The 21,143-nt window shown below is 34.6% G+C and overlaps 1 protein-coding gene across 6 annotated transcripts in view; it reads right to left on the reverse strand.

Moving 5' to 3' along the window:
* Positions 1-220: 220 nt before the first annotated feature.
* Positions 221-21,143, reverse strand: part of ASPM (assembly factor for spindle microtubules) — a 59,312-nt gene continuing 38,389 nt past the window's right edge. For all 6 annotated transcript variants that reach the window (XM_049857826.1, XM_049857829.1, XM_049857825.1 and 3 more), the window contains 10 exons: positions 17,845-17,993; positions 15,374-15,470; positions 13,803-14,012; positions 12,670-12,819; positions 11,901-12,092; positions 11,255-11,447; positions 10,944-11,098; positions 8,934-9,110; positions 7,489-7,658; positions 221-493 (listed from right to left, as the gene is read on the reverse strand). In XM_049857826.1, the coding sequence (XP_049713783.1) occupies positions 388-493; positions 7,489-7,658; positions 8,934-9,110; positions 10,944-11,098; positions 11,255-11,447; positions 11,901-12,092; positions 12,670-12,819; positions 13,803-14,012; positions 15,374-15,470; positions 17,845-17,993 (1,599 nt within the window). In that variant the 3' untranslated portion in view covers positions 221-387. The remainder of the gene's footprint in view (positions 494-7,488; positions 7,659-8,933; positions 9,111-10,943; positions 11,099-11,254; positions 11,448-11,900; positions 12,093-12,669; positions 12,820-13,802; positions 14,013-15,373; positions 15,471-17,844; positions 17,994-21,143) is intronic.

A 21,143-nucleotide genomic window follows, 5' to 3' on the forward strand; every position in this document is an offset into this window, starting at 1 on the left:
GTGGGATTATTTTATCCTCTTCCTACTTTAAATGAATTGGCAGCATCTTTAATTCCCAAGATTTGTTTTCCAAAAATGTTTCAACTTTTATATAAAGCAGCAGAGGTATACTATTCTTTACCATTCAGGAAAATAATTGCCTTTAAACTAATAGAGTACTTTAAAATAATAGATATGAATTCACTGTATTATAATTCACCTTATGACATATGAACTCATGCATAAAATTATCAAATAATAAAAGAAACTGAAAAATGTAATAAACAGTTTATTCTCATTTTAATACAAAGTCATATTTTAGAAGTTACAAAAAAGGGTAAAACCATACACGTATACATGATCAGCTTGAATATTTCTTTCTGCTATATACACTGAAACTGTTCACATTTACTGATGAGGAATGCCAAGTGTATCCATCACCATCTGAACAGCTTTCAGGGGATTAGTGATTTCCTCCAGATTATCTCTTCTTAAAACCCAATCTGGCCTAAGCCTGTGGGGGGGGGGGAGGAAAAAAATGACATTAATAAATCTCCTCTCTTAGGAGAGTTACCTTCACCTTTTTATCTTGACTAAAGTGTTTCTATTTCTGAATACATCCTACTCTTACAACCTTTTCAAAGAGGCATGAGTGCTAATCATATTATTGCCCATTACTGGTTCCAGATGATTTCTCTCCATCATCTTGAAAAATAATCCTGGTTCCTTTGAACCTTATGGTATATATTTAGCTCCACCACTTTCTTTTGGTCTTCTACCAAACTCCCAGCCTTTCTGTCTTATTCCTTGGAAACCAAGTTTTTGGTCTTCTATCCACTCCTATCACCATTCTCAGTAACTTTAACATCCACGTGGCCAAAAAATCCAAGAACCTAGTCTGTAGGTTTTGCCCCTCTTTCTTTCCTTCTGTTCTGCCTCAGCCAATCCCTTTTCACATAGACGAGTCATACACTAGACACATCACTAGCAAGTGCATGACCTCTGAACTTTCTAGACTTCTGTTCTCCATCCACCACTTCTGACTCATCCATGTCATTTGCTTTAAGACACCCACTACCTCAATTCTTTCACCCACTGATCTCTCTAATTCACTTGACCTCAACACATACCCATCATCCATCAGAACCCTCATGTTTTCACTTCTCTCTTGTTCAGCTTAAGTCTATCAATATAATCGCCTTGCAAATGCCATTTACTCAGTTGTTCCTCTCTTATTGAACTTGTCTGGAAAATTCTATTCCAGGTTAATTCCAAATGTCTGCCTTTTCCATATCTGTACAGCTGACATGCTAAAGAAAAATTACATAACCAGAATGACTGATTTTATTTTATGTTAATGACTGCAAACCTAAAAATGGATACTTCAAAATACCTTCTCACTCTCTAAGCTTAATATTTCATTCTTTTCAAACCTCCCTCACATACCTTCCCTGATCTGCTTCTCAGCTGATCTCATACTTCAGTGAGAAAATAGTATCTACCAGATGGGGGAAAGTTGTCAAGAATTTCTTTTTACTTGGATCCACAATCAACACCAATGGAAGTAGCAGCCAAGAAATCAAAAGACACATTGTGTTGGGCAAATCTGCTGCAAAAGATCTCTTTAAAATGTTGAAAAGCAAAGATGTCACCCTGAAGACTAAGAAGTGCCTGACCCAAGACATGGTGTTTTCAATCACTTCATATGCATGTGAAAGCTGCACGATGAATAAAGAAGACTGAAGAAGAATTGATGCCTTTGAATTGCGGTGTTGGAGAAGAATATTGAATATACCATGGACTGTCAAAAGAACAAATAAATCTGTCTTGGAAGAAGTACAACCAGAATGCTTCTTAGAAGCAAGGATGACAAGAATACATCTCACATACTTTGGACATGTTGTCAGGAGGGATCAGTCCCTGGAGAAGGACACCATGCTTGGTAAAGTAGAGGGTCAGCAAAAAAAAGAGGAAGACCCTTAATGAAATGGATTGACACTGGCTGCAACAATGGGCTTAAGTATAATAGCGATTGTGAGAATGGTGTAGGACTGGGCAGTGTTTTGTTCTGTTGTACATACAGTCACTATGAGTTGGAACAAACTCAATGGCCCCTGACAAAGACAAAAACAACAGATGAAGGAGCTCATGAATCTTCTCACATAAATCCCTATTACATTTATGAATTTCCATCTTCTCATTCCTTTCTGTTAAAAATGGAAGAAGTGATAATAAAAGTCAAGCCCTCTATTTGTGATACCAACCCCACCCTCTCTCAATTACCCAAAATTTTTCCACTTAGAATAAGTATTCAATCTTCCCTCCCTACTCTTAGCCCTGATATCATGAATATATAATAAACTAGCTGCAGTACCTCACAAAGAACAAAACCTTCCTTGACCACACAGCCCTTTCCAACAATCATCCCACATCTCTGCTCTACTTTAAAGCAAATACCTCTTAAATATTATCTACAGTTGTTATCTCACCCCTTCACTTTTTATTCATGTAAAAAAAGCATTAAAAATTTCAACATATATAGAGATGAATATAGTAAACCTCCATGTAGCCATTATTCAGCTTCAAAAATTATCAACATATGTCCTATCTTGTTTCATTTATTAACCTCCCCAAATTATTATTTAAAAAAAACCTCAGACATCATATATTTCAAAAATAAACCCCCCAATATGTCTCTCTAAAAGATAGGGAATCTTTTGTAAAAATCATAACCATAAAACCATTATCACAACTAAAAACATGGCAAGAGAAAAATATCAAATATTTAGTCAGTGTTCAAATATTCTGATGCAAACCAATTTTTTTTTTTAAATAGCTGACACATTAGAATAAGGATACAAACCAGATCCACCTACTGATAGTCCCAACTTATGACAACATATTCTAGTTATGCATGCTAGTTACAAGGAGCTGCACTTACAGCTGTCCTTTTTGTGTGTGCATCTTATCGTTAGTAATACGTACTACTTACAAAGTTGCAGTGCATAATTTGCTGATGTTATTCTCAGGTGTTCACTCACAGATGTTTATATGTAATGTTTCCAACCCCCAAAGACAAATAAAAATCAGATTTATAAAGGTGCTGATAATAAAAGGCAATAATAATGAAAACCAAACAAACAAACAAAAAATGAGGTATTTGACTTACATCAGAACCAACTTACAATGCAGTCCTTAGAACTGCCTGTCACAAATTGGGAACTACCTGTATTATACTTGGTTGACATGTATCTCAACTCCCTTTTAACAAAGATTCCCTCTCTCTGTCTTGCCAATTATTTGATAAGCAAATCAAGCCATTTATCTTGTAGAATTTGTCACCTTTCAGATTTTGCTGAATGCATACTTGGGGATTCATGAAAGGCTTTTCTTTATCCACTGTAAATCCTGAAAATGGGTAATAAGATCTACAGAAGAACTTCTCAAACTATATGAGAAGTTTTGGTTTTTTTCTTTATTTTTCCAATCTTTGTGCTGATATATTGGTTGGTAAAATACAATCGAAATACCAAGGCAAAATTATATTATTCGAAGGTAGACTGAAAAAAGTTAAAGATATATATTGTAAACAGAGAGTAACCATAGTAAAAAAAAATTTTTAAAGAGGTATAGCTTATATGTGGTATTTCCAGTAGTGACATAAAATATAATCATAAAAAATACTAAAATAACTTCACAACAACAAAAAAAAGTAGGCAGAAAAAGGGAAAAAAAGAACAAAGGAGAGATGGGATAAAAGGAAAAGAATTATCAAGATGACAGATTTAAATCCAACCACATCAATAACTACATTCCAATTAAAAGGCAAAGAGTATCAGATTTGATAAAAAAGTAAGTGATGAAAATATAACACACAAATATTAATCAAAAGAAAGTTGGCATGGCTATATTATTATCAGACGAAGCAGACATCACAACAAGGAATATAATAAAGGATAAAGAGGAAAATTAAATTATGAGAAAAGAGCCAATATATTGTAAAGACATAACAATTCTAGATATGTTCACCTAATAACAGAGCTTCAAAACACATGACAAAAATTGCTATAACTTGAAAGAGAACTAGATGAATCTAAATTATAGAGATTTCAATAGTACTTTCTGTTAATTGATAGAAGCAGACAGGAAATCTGTAAAATTATGGAAAATTTGAACAACAGTATCAATAAACTTTACCTAATTGACATTCTTAGAACACTCTACCAACAAGAGCTAAACACATGTTCTTTTTAAGGGGTCAAGGAATACTGAGCAAAATAGACTATATTCCAGGCATGAAACACACCTCGTTAAATTTAAAAGAGTTAAAATAATAAAACATTCATTCCTTGACATCAATAGAATTTTAAACTAGAAATCAACAGAAATAAACTCAGAAGCAAGCAAAATGAAGGGAATGATAAACACCAGGACATACATTAAACGCAAAACAGAAAGCAACAAAGAACATAACGAAACCACAAGGTGGTTCACTGAAAGGATAAAAACTGATAAACCTCTAGCTAGACTAAAAACCCACTGCGGTCGAGTCGTTTCCGACTCATAGCGACCCTATAGGACAGAGTAGAGTCAAGAAAAAAAAATGTTCACACACAAATTAGCAATTTCAGGATTGAGAAGGGATATCGTTACAAATATTCGAAGAATAATAAGGGACTATTCTGAACAATTTTGAACCAATAACTTTGATAGCCTGAATGAAAAGGGGAAATTCTTCGAAAGAGACACACCATCAAAGCCCACTCAAAAAATATATAAATAACTCAAATGGCTGTTTATTTATTAAATGAATTGAATTCCCAGTTTAAAACCTTCCAACAAAGATTGCTTCACTGATGAATTCTACCAAACATTTATGAAAGAAATATACCAGTTCTATAAAAAATTTTTTAGAACATAGAAGAGAAGGAAACATTTCCCAGCTTACTCAATGAGACCACCATCACTGATACCACAGCCAGACAAAGGCATTAAGAAAACTACAGACCAGTATCCCACTGGAAAGTTGACCCAAAAATTCTTATCAAAATTGTAGCAACTTAAGTCCAACAATATATAAAAAACAAAACCCATTATGACTAAGTGGCATTTATCTCAGGAATGTAAATGCTGTTCAAAGATTTAAAAAAATGCTATTCAGTCTGTCAAAGCAGCACAAAAGAGAAAAGACACATGGCTAATAGATAAAGGAAGTATATTTGACAATACATGAAATTCAGTATTTAAACTATATATATTAGCAAACCAAAAACAGAAGAAAACTGCTTCAAACTGATAAATGACATCTACACAAAAAATCTATAGCTGACACCATATTTCAAGGTAAAAGACTGAATGCTTTTCCCCCAGGATCACAAATAAGGCACAGATGTAGGCTCTCACTGCTTCTGCCCAACAATGTACTAGAATTTTTAGCCAGTATCATTTATAATGAGGCAAGAAAAATAAATAAAATAAATATAAATTTGGAAGAAAAAATAAAGCTATTTGCAGATATGATAATCCAGGCAGATAATCCCTAAAAATCTTCAACAAAGCTACAAACACTAAAATGTAAGTTCAGCAAGGTCACACAGTTCAGGATCAATATATACAAGCAATTGTATTCATATAAAAACAAACAAACAAACAAAGCCACTGCCATCAAGTCGATTCCGACTCATAGCGACCCTACAGGACAGAGTAGAACAGCCCCACAGAGTTTCCAAGGAGCACCTGGTAGATTCAAACTGCCGGCCTTTTGGTTAGCAGCCATAGCTCTTAACCACTACACCACCAGAGTTTCCATGTATATAATAGCATTAGACAATCAAAAATTTAAAAAACAATAAGACTTAAAATATTGTCGAAAAACATAAAATAGGGATAAATTTAACAAAATATGTGCAATACTGGTATGCTGAAAACTATGAAATACTGCTGAAATGACAGAAGGTCCCCCAAACTGGAGCTATTCCATGCTTATGATCAGAAGATTCAATATTGTTAAGAGTTTGACTCCCCAAATTGATCTATAGATTCAAAGCAATACTCATCAAAATCAAAGTAAGCATTTTTTTTTTTTTTTTGTAGAAATTAACAAACTTTTAAATGTTATAGGGAGCAAAGAGAACATTCTATTTCATCCATTTGGGTACCCTAGATATAGTCTGTATACAAAAACAAAAGATGGGATAAATACTTGGTTGTTGCCTTTGATCCATATTTAGCATCAGAAGTTTTCTCTAGCATCCTCCCAGGGTAATGAAGGATGTTTTTCTGTGAGTATCATTATAAACTCAAAAAAAAAAAACTTTTTTTTTTCTTTTTATTGTTATAAACTCACGAATGTTTAATGTATCTGATGTGTGCCATTTGGTTTTCAACCCTCTTTAATCTGGCATGTAGTCACCACATTCACCAATGACCTCCACATTCCTTGGAATTTTTTTTTTTTTTTTAAATCTGATTAGCAATCCCTTTTCAGAGCTCTTGGCCGATTCTTTCTCTCTCTGACTAAAGGAAAAGTTGTGGCTAACTTGGGTTTTAGTTTGGGACTGTCTATACTCTTCTCCCTAGGTGATCTCATTCATTCCCATTGCTTTAAACTAAACTAAAGGCCGTCTATATCCTGAAACTAATGATTCCCTAATTTTTATCTCTAGCCTGGACTCTAGCCCAGAATTATAAAAAACCTGATTTTTCAGTGACTTATTTGTATTTTCCTCTGATTTGTCTCATGGGCATCTCAGGCTTATCCAAAACAGAACCATGATTCAACTCCCATCCCCAACCTATCTTATCCTATCCTCAGCTTTTCCTTCCTTATTCTTTGGGTCTCCGCTTAAATACTACATCCCAGAGAGGGTTTCCTGATCACCCTTCTTCAGTAGGTCTTCCAAATTACTTTCTATTCTGGCAGTTGTCACAGTCTTTATTACACGGTTTGCTTATCTGCTTGTTTACTGTCTTTCTCCTGAATGAGACAGCTCCATGTGTACAACAACCTCAGCACCATTTCTCATCTCTAACAGGGATAGGGGAGTCTGTGTGGCTGACCAGGTAATCTAATGCCCCACTTTTTTTCTTTTTTAAACTTCTAAAGTAATATATCTTTAACTATTAAAATCACAATTATCTCTATAGGTCTCAGAAAAAAATTCTATAAAGGGGGAAATTTCAAGTATCAAGGGAATTAGGGGAGGAGTTAGAGGTTGATATTTTGAACAAGAGGGACTTCTGGCAGCTTTCAAACAGTGTAGCTTGTCCTACATGCAGGAAAAAAAAATGATGTAACAAAGCCTATAACAAGCTCAGTAGCCCTGCTATTCAACATTTAATGTGAAGAATTTATTGAAAAAAAAGCTCAGAGTTACAGTGCTATTACTTCATTAGTCACTGAGATGGCCTTTTAGATTTACCAAAGACTCTACTCTTGTTCATTAAATATTTGCTAAATAAATGAATGATTGAATAGTAAAACAAAACTAAGTACATTTAAATGCTTACCTTGAAACTGTGCTGCTTCTTACAGGTGTTTTTGGAATAAAAGGAATGCTTACAGAGGAGTTCTTCTTTTGTTTATAAAGTATCCTTTCAGTATTCATTTTATGTGTACGAGCTGTAAGTTTGTAGAGACTATAAATACGGTCAACAACTTTGGGCCTACTTCGAACATCCTAAAAAAAAGAACATTTACATTGATTAGAATCTAATAATAAGCATTACATTTTGAAACTCTTCTGTATTAGCAGGAAACCCTGGCAGTGTAGTTAAGTATTATAGCTGCTAACCAAAAGATCAGCAGTTTGAATCCACCAGGCGTTCCCTAGAAATTCTATGGGGTAGTTCTACTCTGTCCTATAGGGTCACTATGAGTCAGAATCGGCTTGACGGCAATTTTTTTTTTTTTTTTTTGGTTTTCTATATTAGCAAAATCAATTAGAAGAAATAAACAATATGATATAAACTTTTACAAACCTCTAAAAATCAAAAACAAACCCCTCCAAGAAAATGAAACAAAACAAAAAAACAAAGCTCACCAAATTCAGCAGATTGGTTTAAATTATGAACTAATTTCCAAGGACATTACAAAGAAGGCACTATTCAAGAACTGTACACTTAACTCTTCCATTTTGTACAGTGAATACAAAAAATAAATATTATAATCAATATACCTATCATTGCCAGTTACCAATCCTGTGAATTTTACCTCTTCAAGGTTTCAAAAGTTATCTACTTCACAACCTTAGTTCAGGCATAGTCCTTGCCTAGACCACTACTTATCTACACCTGCCTCCTTCCTTAATGTTCTCCCTGTATCCACACATGCCCTCCCAAATCCATTCTTCAATCAGCAGAGTGACCATTAAAATCTGAATTGTAGCACATCACTTCCTCGCTGAAAGCCCTTCAGTGGTTTCCCATTTTTCTCAGAATAAAGGTTGTAACTGTAACATGGCCTATGCTACACTACCTCAAAATAAGAAAATATCAGGCCCTCTCAGTTGTGGTTGAAGAGGTAAATGGGGATGACACCTGGAGAGAATAACTCAGAGGCCTCGCCATAGAACAGCTTGAAATGGATTGATGATTACAAGAGGATGAGGAGGCATACATACCCGGCTTTCTACTTTGCAAGAATACTTTGTTACTTCCCTCAAACACATGGTGAACAGTTACTCATAGGGTTGTAATAAATTCTATTTTCAGAATTTGGTAGGTTATAGTTAAAAGTTTCTTGGATCTGTCATAAGGAAATAACTTCTATTTATATCCTTTATTCACTTTATCAGTGCAAAAAAGAAAGTTTGAACACATAACAAACCCTATTTTAGTTATGCTGATAAAAATTTTATCACTAAAGGAAATATGTAAAAGCCTTAGAGACAGGGTGAAAATAATTAAGGAACTTGAAAAATAACCTCAAAGAAAATGAACCGAGTAATACTTACAGAGGCTCGACTTCTTGTCTTCAATAAAACAGCCAGCAAACAACAAGTTTTTGTGAAAATGCTTCCACCTTTGTCTGCAACTTTGTCACCAGCCTTTTCTCGGTACATCTGCAAAAGCTCCAAGAGTGTATCTATGCAATTTTCTACATCATAAACTGCTGAAGTTGTTTTCTCATACTTAAAAAGAACAGAATGAAATGAAGTTATAATAAATACACACACTTTTAGACGTAGCCCAAGCAGATAGAAAGTTTGGAGTTAAATTTTTGTTCCATCTGCAGCAAGTACAAAGGACTACATGAATGACTTTTTGATACCATCATCTCTGAATTCTATTTATTCACTTATCCTCATTTTAAATTTTTTCGTTTTCACCTACTTCTAAAGTTCTACACAAAAAGAATTTAACCTAAAATCTCTAAAAATGAACAAATCGAAGTAAATAAAAGCAGGCTTTTAAAGATGGGATCATTTTAGTGAGAACCTCTCATGAAAAATGATAACTCATCTATGGTATGTAATAAAAATTTAAGATCTAATTTATTATACTCTTACTACATGCCTTCTTGAGAGGAAGATGAGATTGCTTTAAAAGAAAATCAACTTGATACTAATATGGCTAGGATATATTTTCCACACCTCAGTTAGTTATCTAATTGTTTCAGCATTGGATTCATAAATTTTCATAGTAACAAATAATAATGATACTATTGATAAAAATGGAGCCCTGGTGGCCTACTGGTTAAGAGCTACGGCTGCTAACAAAAGGTCGGCAGTTTGAATCCACCAGCTACTCCTTGGAAACCTGAAGGCGCAGCTCTACTCTGTGCTATTGACTTGATGGCAACAGATTTTTGGTTTTTATTGATAAAAATAGGGATGAAACAAGATTAACAGCTAACACATAAATAGCACTTCTGTGCATCAAGCACTTTATGCTCATTGCATCCTCACAATAACATTATGAGGTGGGTACTATTAGAACTCTCATTTTGTAATTGAGGAAAGTGAAGCACAGAGAGGCGAAGTAACCTTGCAGTAAGCTGCACGGCTGTGATTCAAACCCAGATAGTATGGCACCAGAATCTGTGTCCTACACTATGCTAAACCAAAAAAAAAAAAACACACTGCTGTCAAGTCAATTCTGACTCTCAGTGACTCTATAGAACAGAGTAAAACTCTCCCATAGGGTTTCCAAAGAGCGGCTGGTGGATTCGAACTGCCAACCTTTTGGTAAGCAGCCAAATGCTTAACCACTATGCCACTAGGGCTCCTTATGCTGTACAACACTACCTCAAAAGAAGAAAATATCAGGTACTCTAAGTTGTGGTTGAAGGGTTAAGTGGGAAAGACAAATCTGTCATCTCAATACCTTTAGCTGAATGTAATATAGTTTGGTATATGTATTAGCTACTAGTCCAAAGCCAAGACTTTAAAATTCTAATACATATAGCTTTATCCAGCAAAATCTTTATCACTTTTTGCCAAATATGATTATAATGAGGTGCTACTATTTCAACATAATGCAATAGATAAGACCACCTGCTCTGGAGTCAGACAGAAATGGATCCAAATTCAGCTCTACCATTTATCAAAACTGGACCTTAGACAAGGAACCTAACTTCCCTCAGTATTATTATTCCTTTTCTATAAAATGGGAATAATAACTAACTACCTTACAGGATTATTGTAAAAGATCAAATTTAAATAATGCATGGGGAAAAAAAAAAAGAAAACGCAGCACACTGCCTAGCACATAGTAAGTACTCAATAAAGGCTAGTTACCATTGCTATTAATATTATAAAGACAGAAGAACTAAAATCATACAAAAATTAATGTTTCCATCTATGGTTATGCTATAGGTTAAACATTTTTTTTCCCTAAGACTTTTGCACATAAATGAATTTTATTTTTGAGATCTAACTTCTAGTGATGAACAAGTATAGGCTTAATTTGCAGGATCGGATTCCTTGATTAATAAACATTTCACGATTAAAATGGAAAACTACCTTAGCTACATTAAGCAAGACTTGTACAGCATATCTGATGACTTCCATACAAGGAACACTACGATTACAACTTCGGATCAAAACAAATATTTTGGTAATTGCTCCACTCTGGGCCATGTTCTCACAACAAAGCGGAGACAATCTTGTAACTACCTCTGAAAGAGGAAAAAAAAAGAACACAGGTAAATTCGCAGTGATAAAAAGTTTTAGCTATGATTGTAGTATTGCAATATTCTTTAAATATTCAAAGGTAAAAATGTGTTTCCGATTTTATATAAGATATTCTTAAAAAAAAAAAAAAAAAAACTAACCTAAGTGCTTAAATGCTTCAAGAATGACTGAAAGGTGCTTATGTGTCAAAAGATAATGAAGCGCAAGTGCCATTCGTTTGTAGAGTTTGTTTTCTTCTTGGATCTGTCTATTAACCACTTGAAGGCTTAATCGTACAGCTTTAATTTTCTTACAGTCATTCTTCTTCCTCCAAGAATATCCTCTCCATAGTGCCTTAAAAAGAGAAAACAGAGTAACTTTAAGATTATATTCCATGATGTTTTGAAATAATAACTATATTTCCTCAATGTAAATATTTTCTGTAAATTTATACTTAATACAGATACTTTTCAACTAAAACATCATTTTTGATAAATATAGCAAAATCAATTTTTCTAAAAACAAATACATATATCTTTGTACATATCATGAGTCACCATTCAATGACCAAAGATGTCTAAATTTATTCAAATAGATAAACACCTGTCATCTCTTAATCATGAACATCCTTGTAGACATCTGAAAATAATGGTTTTAGTAATGAAATAATGTTAGTGTAGTATTTATGAATTACTGTACTGGTTAATCTCTTAACTTTTAAAAATATATATGTCTGTGTTTTTAAAGTATCAGATGTCAAGTAGGTAAAGTCAAAGTTTCAACTAAAACCATACAATTTTCGGTTACCTGAATTTTAGTGATTCCACTGTTTAATTTTTCCTGTTTTTTACGGAGGAGAAAATGGCGTACTGCTTTCTGTATTACTAATGCAGCCCTATTTTGCTGGTCTAGCCATCCTTGAACTTCATGCTGAATTTTTGTTATGCTCTGATATTTCTGAATAAACCTCTTCTGCTGTAATCTTGCTCGAAACCATCTCTGTTTAAAACATGAAGTTTTTTTCCTTTTTACTTCACTTTTTTAATATAAAAAAGGATAAATAAATGCATACATATTTCTATATATACACACATAAGTTTAAAGAAATATAAAATAATACTGAAATATCTTTCAACCGTTCCCACTGGCGTTACGAATTTATAAATTAATAAAAAAAAATGAAAAATAAGCACAGGAAATGAAAAAAAAAAAAGCATATAATCCACAGATGTGGAACTTGAATAACCAATATGCACGGAGAAAATATTTAAGAGTTGCTAGTAACCAAAGAAATCCAAAACAAAAATGACATACCATGTCTCATTCATCAGAATGGCAACAGTCATAAAGTCTTCAAATATCTTGTATTTGGAAGGATGTGAAAAAAGAAGCGATACAACTACTTTGGAGAATAATTCACAGCTTTACTTTTGTGACCTAAAATATCGAACTATTTTTTACCCATCAAGGGCAAAAAGCTAAAGGCTATACGATCTTTCATGAATTGCCTGGGAATTGTTAATTCCAAACAATGATAACAGAAAAATTAGAGTTTTACTGAAAAAGAGAAGCTAACCTGAATGCAGATGACTGAATTCATCCGCTTCTTAGCATTCTTAATAGCCATGTGACGTTTATATGCTCTTTGAATTCTAAGAGCAGAGAGGTGATAATATGCAGCTACCGTGAAGTGAAGAAGTCTAAGTTTGCTTTTGTGTTCTAAAACCTAAAAGGGGTAAAAAAGATTATTAATAAAATATTTGACTCCTAAGACAACCAATCAGTGTTTATTTTCATATACCCTCAATACCAAATTATATAAACTAGCAACAATGTTAAATTAACTTTTAATAATTAAAATTATTTACATTATATCAACTGATTATAATCTTTCACTATAGAATATTTCTAATAGTGACCTGTAACTCAGGATATAGAAAGCAAAATCATATTTTGGGCACTTTAAGAAAGAATAGCATTTAACTTGAACCTAACAAAACTTAATTAAGGCTTTGCAATATACTAATTATAATGAGAGAAGTGTATTAATATTAAATTAAAAAAAAGATTATAGCATTCCACGTACGACTGTTAGAGACAGGGCTGTTTAATCTGACAAAATTATCTGAATTAATTTCTCCAGTATTAGATAATCTAGCACAAGTCCAGAGTAAGACCCTTGTAGCACGAGCTTTCTAAAGTGGCCTTTAGGCGTAAGACTTTCAATTTATATTTAATGAACAAAATACAAAAGATCTTCCCTTTTTAACTTCAAATGTAATAATTTTGCCTTTGCCAGTGAGCATGTTAGATGCTAGACCTGTCCGTGAGCTCTCAAAAGAGGGCTTTCTCTTGTTAAGATGTGGAAGCTACCACAAGAACAGTAGTTTCCACATCTCAAAAGAGTTTCTCAGTGGTAGCAAGACACTACAATTGCCCTCCTTCACGTTCCATTTTTAAGATTAATTACATAAGGGAAATTTTATTTTACACTTTTGGTGATCATCTGTGAGAAATGGTAGGCTCATAGAACAGAAATCTATGGCAACCAGTGCTCTCATAACACGGCTCTGCAAAAGGCGAGTGAATTCAAATTAATGGCTATATTAGTTCTGAAAATATTCTCCAAAATCTAAAATTTCTTAATACTATTTAACCACAAATACTTTCATTTTATAAGACGGAGATATTTGAGTTTAAAATACTTACTCTCTTTCTTACTAACCACCCTCGGATCACTGATTGTAGAAAAACTGTAGATTTTTTTAATTCAACATATTTTACCCTTTCGCACTTCCTGGCCTTCCTTGCTCGGATATACCTTTGTATGATCAAGGCGGCAGATTTCTGCCGAAGAAAGGCCTGCCTTGCCTTATATCCTCTAAAATTTGCTTGGATCAAACAAGCAGCTTGATGTCTCTGTAAGGAAAAATTTGTAATATTAATAGATAGAAATAATAAGATTTTCAACCTGCTGGAGATTCTCGAATTTCTCAATATAAAAGACATGGAGTAATTATGAGCATATAAAACATTTTTTAGGTATATAGCTTAAGACTGTCGTATTTCATAGATATGGAAAGGTGAAAGTGTATTATTTCTAAACTCATGTAGGCCTATAACTAAAAGTGAAGCTTTCATGAAGGTGCAAGCCAGAGTGAACAGATCTCTGGATGGTCTTGCCCTCATCTGCCTGATACTTTTCATTGTGAGGAGGAAAGGGATCAACATTACTACAGGCAAAGTCATCCAAAGGGAAAAAAAAAAGCTATGTGTAATATGGAGAGCATAGTGGGCATTATAAACAGCTATGAAGGAAGCTATTTGTAGCTTGAAGAAGCACAGCCTACCAACAGTACACCTTATATTTCTCAATTATATAACATCCTGACAACCAAATTCTAACATACATAAAAAAGATATGAGTTATAATGAATCTCGATTTGTTTTCCAACACAGCTCCCCTCCCTACCAGCTGAGTGAACTTGGGCAGGTCACTTCACTTCTATGGATCTTATTTCCTCATCTGTAAGCTGGGTACGCTAATAGCTACCTCGAAGAGTTGTTATGAGGATCAAATTAGTTTGTAAATATACAAGAGCTTAACTGATGCCTGGTGTATATATTAACTGTCAGTAGTAGCGGTAATATTAAGAGTATATAGCCATAGTGAATATTACACGAACATCTAATTTACAAGTAATTTTTAAATTTTGACTTCTTTAATAAAACACTGTAACTACTGCATCTATTTTAAAACTTTCTTGTTAAATATAATTTTAAAATAGATTACCAACGGTGGCTTAAGGAGTATGTTATTCAGTGTTCGATTTGTATTATGTGTGTATGAAAGTGTATTATGAGTTTCTCCAAATAAACCATTTATTCTAAAAGTCACTTCCAACTTGTGTTTGAGAATATTTTATAATTACACACATGTCCACACATACTATCAAATAATATTTTTATGAATGAACATAATCTTTAATTGATCGTAATAGATTTGGAAACCCTGGTGGCGTAGTGGTTAAGTGCTATGGCTGCCAACCAAAAGGTCGGCAGTTCGAATCCATCAGGTGCTCCTTGGAAACTCTATGGGGCAGTTCTACTCTGTCCTATAGGGTCGCTATGAGTTGGAATCGACTTGACGGCAATGGGTTTGGTTTTGGCTGGTAATAGATTTGTGAAAAACAAATGCATAGCTGAATCTTAAAAATAATGTTTTATTTTCTGTTTGCTAAAGCAGTTCCTTAAACGGAGTTGAAATTTTTTATACCTACTTTTATCATTAAGGAGTGCTCATGAACTATTCTTCCAGAAAGCACAGCTCTCCATCTTCTCTGAATGATAACTGTTGATGCTCTCATGTTCAAAAACCTATAAAAGTAGTCACAGGAAAGCAAGTTCAAATTACTTTAGTCTATTTAATATGTATTCTCTCTCTCCTTTAACAAAAGCAAAAAGAAAATATAAAATAAGAGGGTTACAACATAAAGTGAAGAAAAAAAGGATAATTTATACTTAAGTTCAAACAATCAGAATTTTACACACACACATGAAAAAAAGGTTTGCAACTACCTTGGCAATATTCCAACAGTGGGTAAGAAATTATACGACTAAATATGAAGTTTAAGATTCTAGTACGACAAAGAATTTTGAAGAGGACAAAAGAGTACAATTACATAGCTCTTGATAAAGGGGTGCTGAGGGGTGATAGCAGATAACAATGAAGTATAAAATCTGTGTCCATATTGTAACTGGCTCTGTGCACAGACAGGAGGTGGTCAGGAAGTGAACTCTGGCAATTATTAGCAGCATCAGGGAAATGAGAAAGGGATGCTCATTTCAAAGGAAATATCATCAAATCTCTAAATGGAAAAATTCTACAAAGAGAAATTGGAGGAAAAAAATGTGAGGACTGGAGATTAAACCTTAGGAGTCAACACAGTAGAAATAGTTAAAATTTGAGGATGGCCAGACTCATCTCTTCTTGATAATGTGGAAAAGGCAGAAAGATTAACTTATCTTGTTGTCATGTTTCTTAGAATATTTCTCAGTAAAAGAAATTCAGCAACTTGGAACATGAAAATGAGACACTGGTCCTTAATAGCTGATAGCAGCAATTGTTATCTGTATATGTCAAGCCCTGATTCTACCTATGGAATTGATTTGGGAAATTATCTAACACTAGTAAACTTAAAGTTTAAAACCATCACTGATGTGATAATTCATCAATTCTAAGAACTAAAGAAAAATTTTTATGCTGTGAAATAAAAAGTAGGTAATCTGGTAACAGCTTCTAAAAATGTATATAAAACAAATGAACTAGAAATAGGGAAATACGATCAGCAGAGACAAGCGGGTAATTAGGGTCATTAGTAAGTATAAAGAGAATGGGGAATATAAAGCTGAAAGAAAAAAAAAATGAATAAGAAAAACGTTTGCCAGTAGGTAAGTCAACAACAAAATAGATCAAAGCACTAGTAAGGAAATAAGACTTCCTGGATTCTTATTCTCTTTCTCGGCTTCCATCCTTACCTTCATTCCTATGAACCTGAGAACCTCAATTAATTATGAATAGAGTAAATGTATATACATATACATTTGATATACACACACACATACACACAGTGAAACCTGTGAGAGCTGGAACTCGACAGGACTGCCTTGATTTTCTGGGTCTCTCAAGTTTTCCGCCTTTGACAGGGTAGTCTTACCACTTTTCTACCACTCATTTTAGCGGAAAATATTTGCGTTTTCCTTCTTTGACAGGTTTCTACCTTACAGTTTCCAGCTTTCACAGGTTTTACTCTGTGTATGTGTATATATATAAGATATATATACACATACACACATATATATATATATTTTCAAACTGGATAGCATCAAGGATAAGCACTACCTCAAAAAACCAGACAGACATATGATACATATTTATATTATATATTACATAATACATAAAGATTTTCTTTTTCATTAATTGAAAACACAGCAACACAACCAACCACATAAATTAAGCATAGCTGTCATGGATTGAATTGTGTCCCCCCCAGAGATGTGTATCAGTTTGGCTGGGCTATGAGTCCCAGTATTGTGTGGTCATCCTCCATTTTGTGATTGTAATTTTACATTAAAGAGGATTAGGGTTTTTTTTTTTTTAGGGTGGGATTGTAACACCCTCACTAAGGTCACAGCCCTCACCCAATATACAGGGAGTTTCCCTGGGGTGTGGCCTGAACGAGCTTTTATTTTACAAGAGATAAAAGGAAAGAGAAGCAAGCAGAGAGCTGGGGACCTCTTACTACCAAGAAAGAAGCACTGGGAGCAGAGCGTGTCCTTTGGACCTGGGATCCCTGTGCCTGAGAAGCTCCTCAACCAGTGAAAGATTGAGGACAAGGACCTTCCTCCAGAGCCTACAGAGAGAAATCCTTCCCCTAGAGCCGACGCCCTGAATTTGGACTTTTAGCCTACTCTACTGTGAGGAAATAAATTTCTCTTTGTTAAAGCCATCCACTTGTGGTATTTCTGTTACAGTAACACTAGATGACTAAGACAATAGCCAATATATTTTAAATTTCTCTTTGTTAAAGCCATCCACTTGTGGTATTTCTGTTACAGTAACACTAGATGACTAAGACAATAGCCAATATATATATTTTTTAAATCAACAAGCAGTATTATTTTATATAAGGACTTGGCTACCACACATACACACACTCTCTCTCACACACACATAGCTATGATACATCACCGTGTTCTCTCCAGTTCGGTATGGAAGCAACCTTGAATGATTTTAACAGCTTTTAATACAGCTAGATATTCTTTACGTGCTCTGCAACCCCTATACCAGGCTTGAATCTTGCAGGCAGCTTTCATGGCTTTATATTTTCTCCACACAGCCTATTGAACACATAAGTAAAGCAAATGTGCAATGAGTGCTCTATTTTTCTGTAAATGGTAAGAATCTGTATTAAATACAGTTAATAAGGTTAATACAAGGTTAGCATAGACAAAAATCAATTGCAAAAATACTATCATGTCATGCCTGTTCTATTAGGCTTATTCATCTCGACCCACAGGCAGCCCTCTGAGTTACATAATAATTGAGAACACTGGTGCTTACTACAGTGCATGCCTACTATGTGTTTTATCGCACATATCTTGTAGCTGGCTACCGGCTTGGCCTAACATAACTCTAACCAATACCTAAAAAATTCTAAAACATGCACAGTATCTGGAAAAGCAGATATGTGCCATGTCTCCACCACCCCAATCCATTTGGAAGAACAGCAGGAAAATGAATACACTGGCCTACTCCACTTTCTGGGGAGGAAGAGGAAAAGGAAGCTCTCCCTCCTTCCGCCTCACGCAACCTAAGTACACCCTGAGTCCACCCTGCAGCAGAATGCTGAGGGCTCCTATCTATAAAAGACTGTCAGACTTTCAATTCTGGCAACCCTGTGGCTGGCTAAAAGTTTAAGTGACAGCTACCACTTCCTGATCACTAACCATTTTTAGTTCTTACAGCAACATGAGGAAACCAAGGCCCAGAGCGTCTAAGCAACTTGTCGACACCACATAAGAAGTGTGAGAGCTATTTCATTTAATCTTTACAATTACCTTTTGAGATTATTATTAGGATCTCTATTTTACAGAAAAAGGAAATTGAGGTTGAGAAAGAAGAGAGAGACTTGTTACCAGAGTCAGAACAGGGATAGTAAGATTTGAACCCAAGTCTGTTTGACTCCAAAACTCCTGCAACACATACTGCAATCACACCTTATATGAGGATTAATTACTTAATTTAGTTAATAAGGCAAGAATTATATATGGTCAAAATTACTCTTGGAATTCCCTTAACTCACTTAGAGTATCCTATATGTAGTTTTTATGGAAACAACCCTGAATACCAACATGTATGTATAAATGTATTCAGTAATACACAATATGTATCAGTGGTTTCCAAAGCCTGTTGCCCTGCAGAATCATCTGGGAGCTTTTAAAAATCCTGATGCCCAGGTTGCTCCCCAGACCAATTAGATCAGAATGTCTTGGGGTTGAAGCCAGGCCTTGGTATTTCTTCCAGGTGACTGCAACATGCAGCAAAGTTTGAGACCACTGGTATATGCTAAAAACTACGTGTGCAAAATATAATTTTATAATTTAATTACATAAGTGAAAAAGCCTTTGAAGTTTCATAAGATTGTTATTTTGGCTTTTCTGTCATTTAGAGTTTAATATAACCCTAACCAATACATCCCATTAACACTTTTCAATTCTTAACCTCTCAGCAGCGTTTGGAAGTCGAACACACTTTTCTCCTAGAAAATATACTCTTGACCCTTGGTTTCTTGATACCACAATTCTTTAGTTTTCTTCTTTCCCTCTTAATAGCATTTGTTGGTTTCTCTTTGGCAGGACCTTAAATTCTGATGTTTAGATGTTCCAAGCTATTTTATTCCTTCTAAACATTCTTCCTAGGTGATCCTACCACCCCCATGATGTTAATTACCATGTGTATGCCCATAACATCCAAGTCAAATTCTGAAATCCCTACTACCTTCCTAAAACTCCAAACAAGCCAACTGCCTACTGGACATCTCAACTTAGATATCTGCTAGGTATTTCAGACTTCATGTACCTCAGACTCAACTCATCGTCACTTCCCAAACCTATTCCTGCCTTTGTTCATATTTCAGTGAAGGGTACCACATGCCTAGTTACTTAAGCCACAAACATGGTACAATTCCTGGTTTATGCTGTATACCCTGCTAATTCTATCCTTCAAATCAAATTCTCACAACCCCATATAATTACACTGAACTTTTATCTTTTACCTGACCTACTGCTAATAGTCTCCTAACTAGTCTCTATGCTTTCTAGTTTTTGCTCCCCTGCTAGTTCATCTTCTACTTTCCTGCCAGAGTCATTTTTCAAAAATAAAAATATGATTCTGGTCTTTTCCTGTTTAAATTCCTCTAGAGCTTCTCTTAGTCTGGAGGATAAAGACTAAATTCTTTTCCATGCCTCACAAGATCATCCATAGTCTTATTCCCTCTATCGCCAACCTAGTCTCATATCACTTTTTATTGCCGTACACATGGTATTATTTTTGGACTTTCTCCCATTATCTCCTGGGCATGGAATCTTTCTTTCCACACATTTTGCTTTTCATTTCAAACATCTGAATTCATCTTTCAGCTTAACATCTCATCTTAAATCCACTTGCTCTAGGAAGCTTTCTGTGATCCCTGGAATTAGCTGAGGTTCCCCTTCCCTATGTTTCCAGTAACACAATTATAATTTTCTTCCTTATTCAATTAAGTTCTTTGAGGACAGCACCTAAATACAGCTTATGCACTGTCTGCTCCATTTGCCCAGTATAGATTTTGCACATTGCAAGCACTAGGCATTTGTTGAATAAAAATATTATTTTGAAGCTTAACAGCAACCCAGCAACTATCAACATATCACACGTAGGTTCAAAGCCCACACTACCGCAGTAGAAAAGAAATAGCTTCAGTAGATTCGATGCCTGGCTTTACCTCTCTCTGCAGCATCGGCAAGTTACTTAGTAAACTCTCTTAGTTTCCTCACATTTTAAAACAGAGATAAAATGTCACATTCCCCATAGATTTGAAGAACAGATCAAACACAATAATATGAAAGCGCTTTGGAAGCCAAAAGTGCTAACTAAACACTTTGAATAAAGTATGTCTGTATCTATCCTAAGTAGCTCTGGTTAACAGAGTGATAAAGAAGTAGAGTTATCCGATTTGGCTTAAATTATGCAAAATAGTACTTGACCTTCGCTTAAAATTTACTCTTAAAAAAATAAATTTGTGAGCACTCTCGTCAAGCAGACTATATTCTCCAAATTCTTTCAAGTGCTAAAATTAACACCTACTGAAATGTGCCAAGCCTTGGGTGACCCTGGGCAGAACAATCCTAGTTCTGTGGGGTCTTGACTTGATTATTATTGGTGCCCCTTTCCTCACTCTCAAAATTTTCCCACTTTGGAAGATAAATAAAACGGCCACCCAACTAAGT

This window comes from Elephas maximus, chromosome 18 (assembly GCF_024166365.1).
Source record: "Elephas maximus indicus isolate mEleMax1 chromosome 18, mEleMax1 primary haplotype, whole genome shotgun sequence".
Taxonomy (NCBI): Eukaryota; Metazoa; Chordata; class Mammalia; order Proboscidea; family Elephantidae; genus Elephas; species Elephas maximus.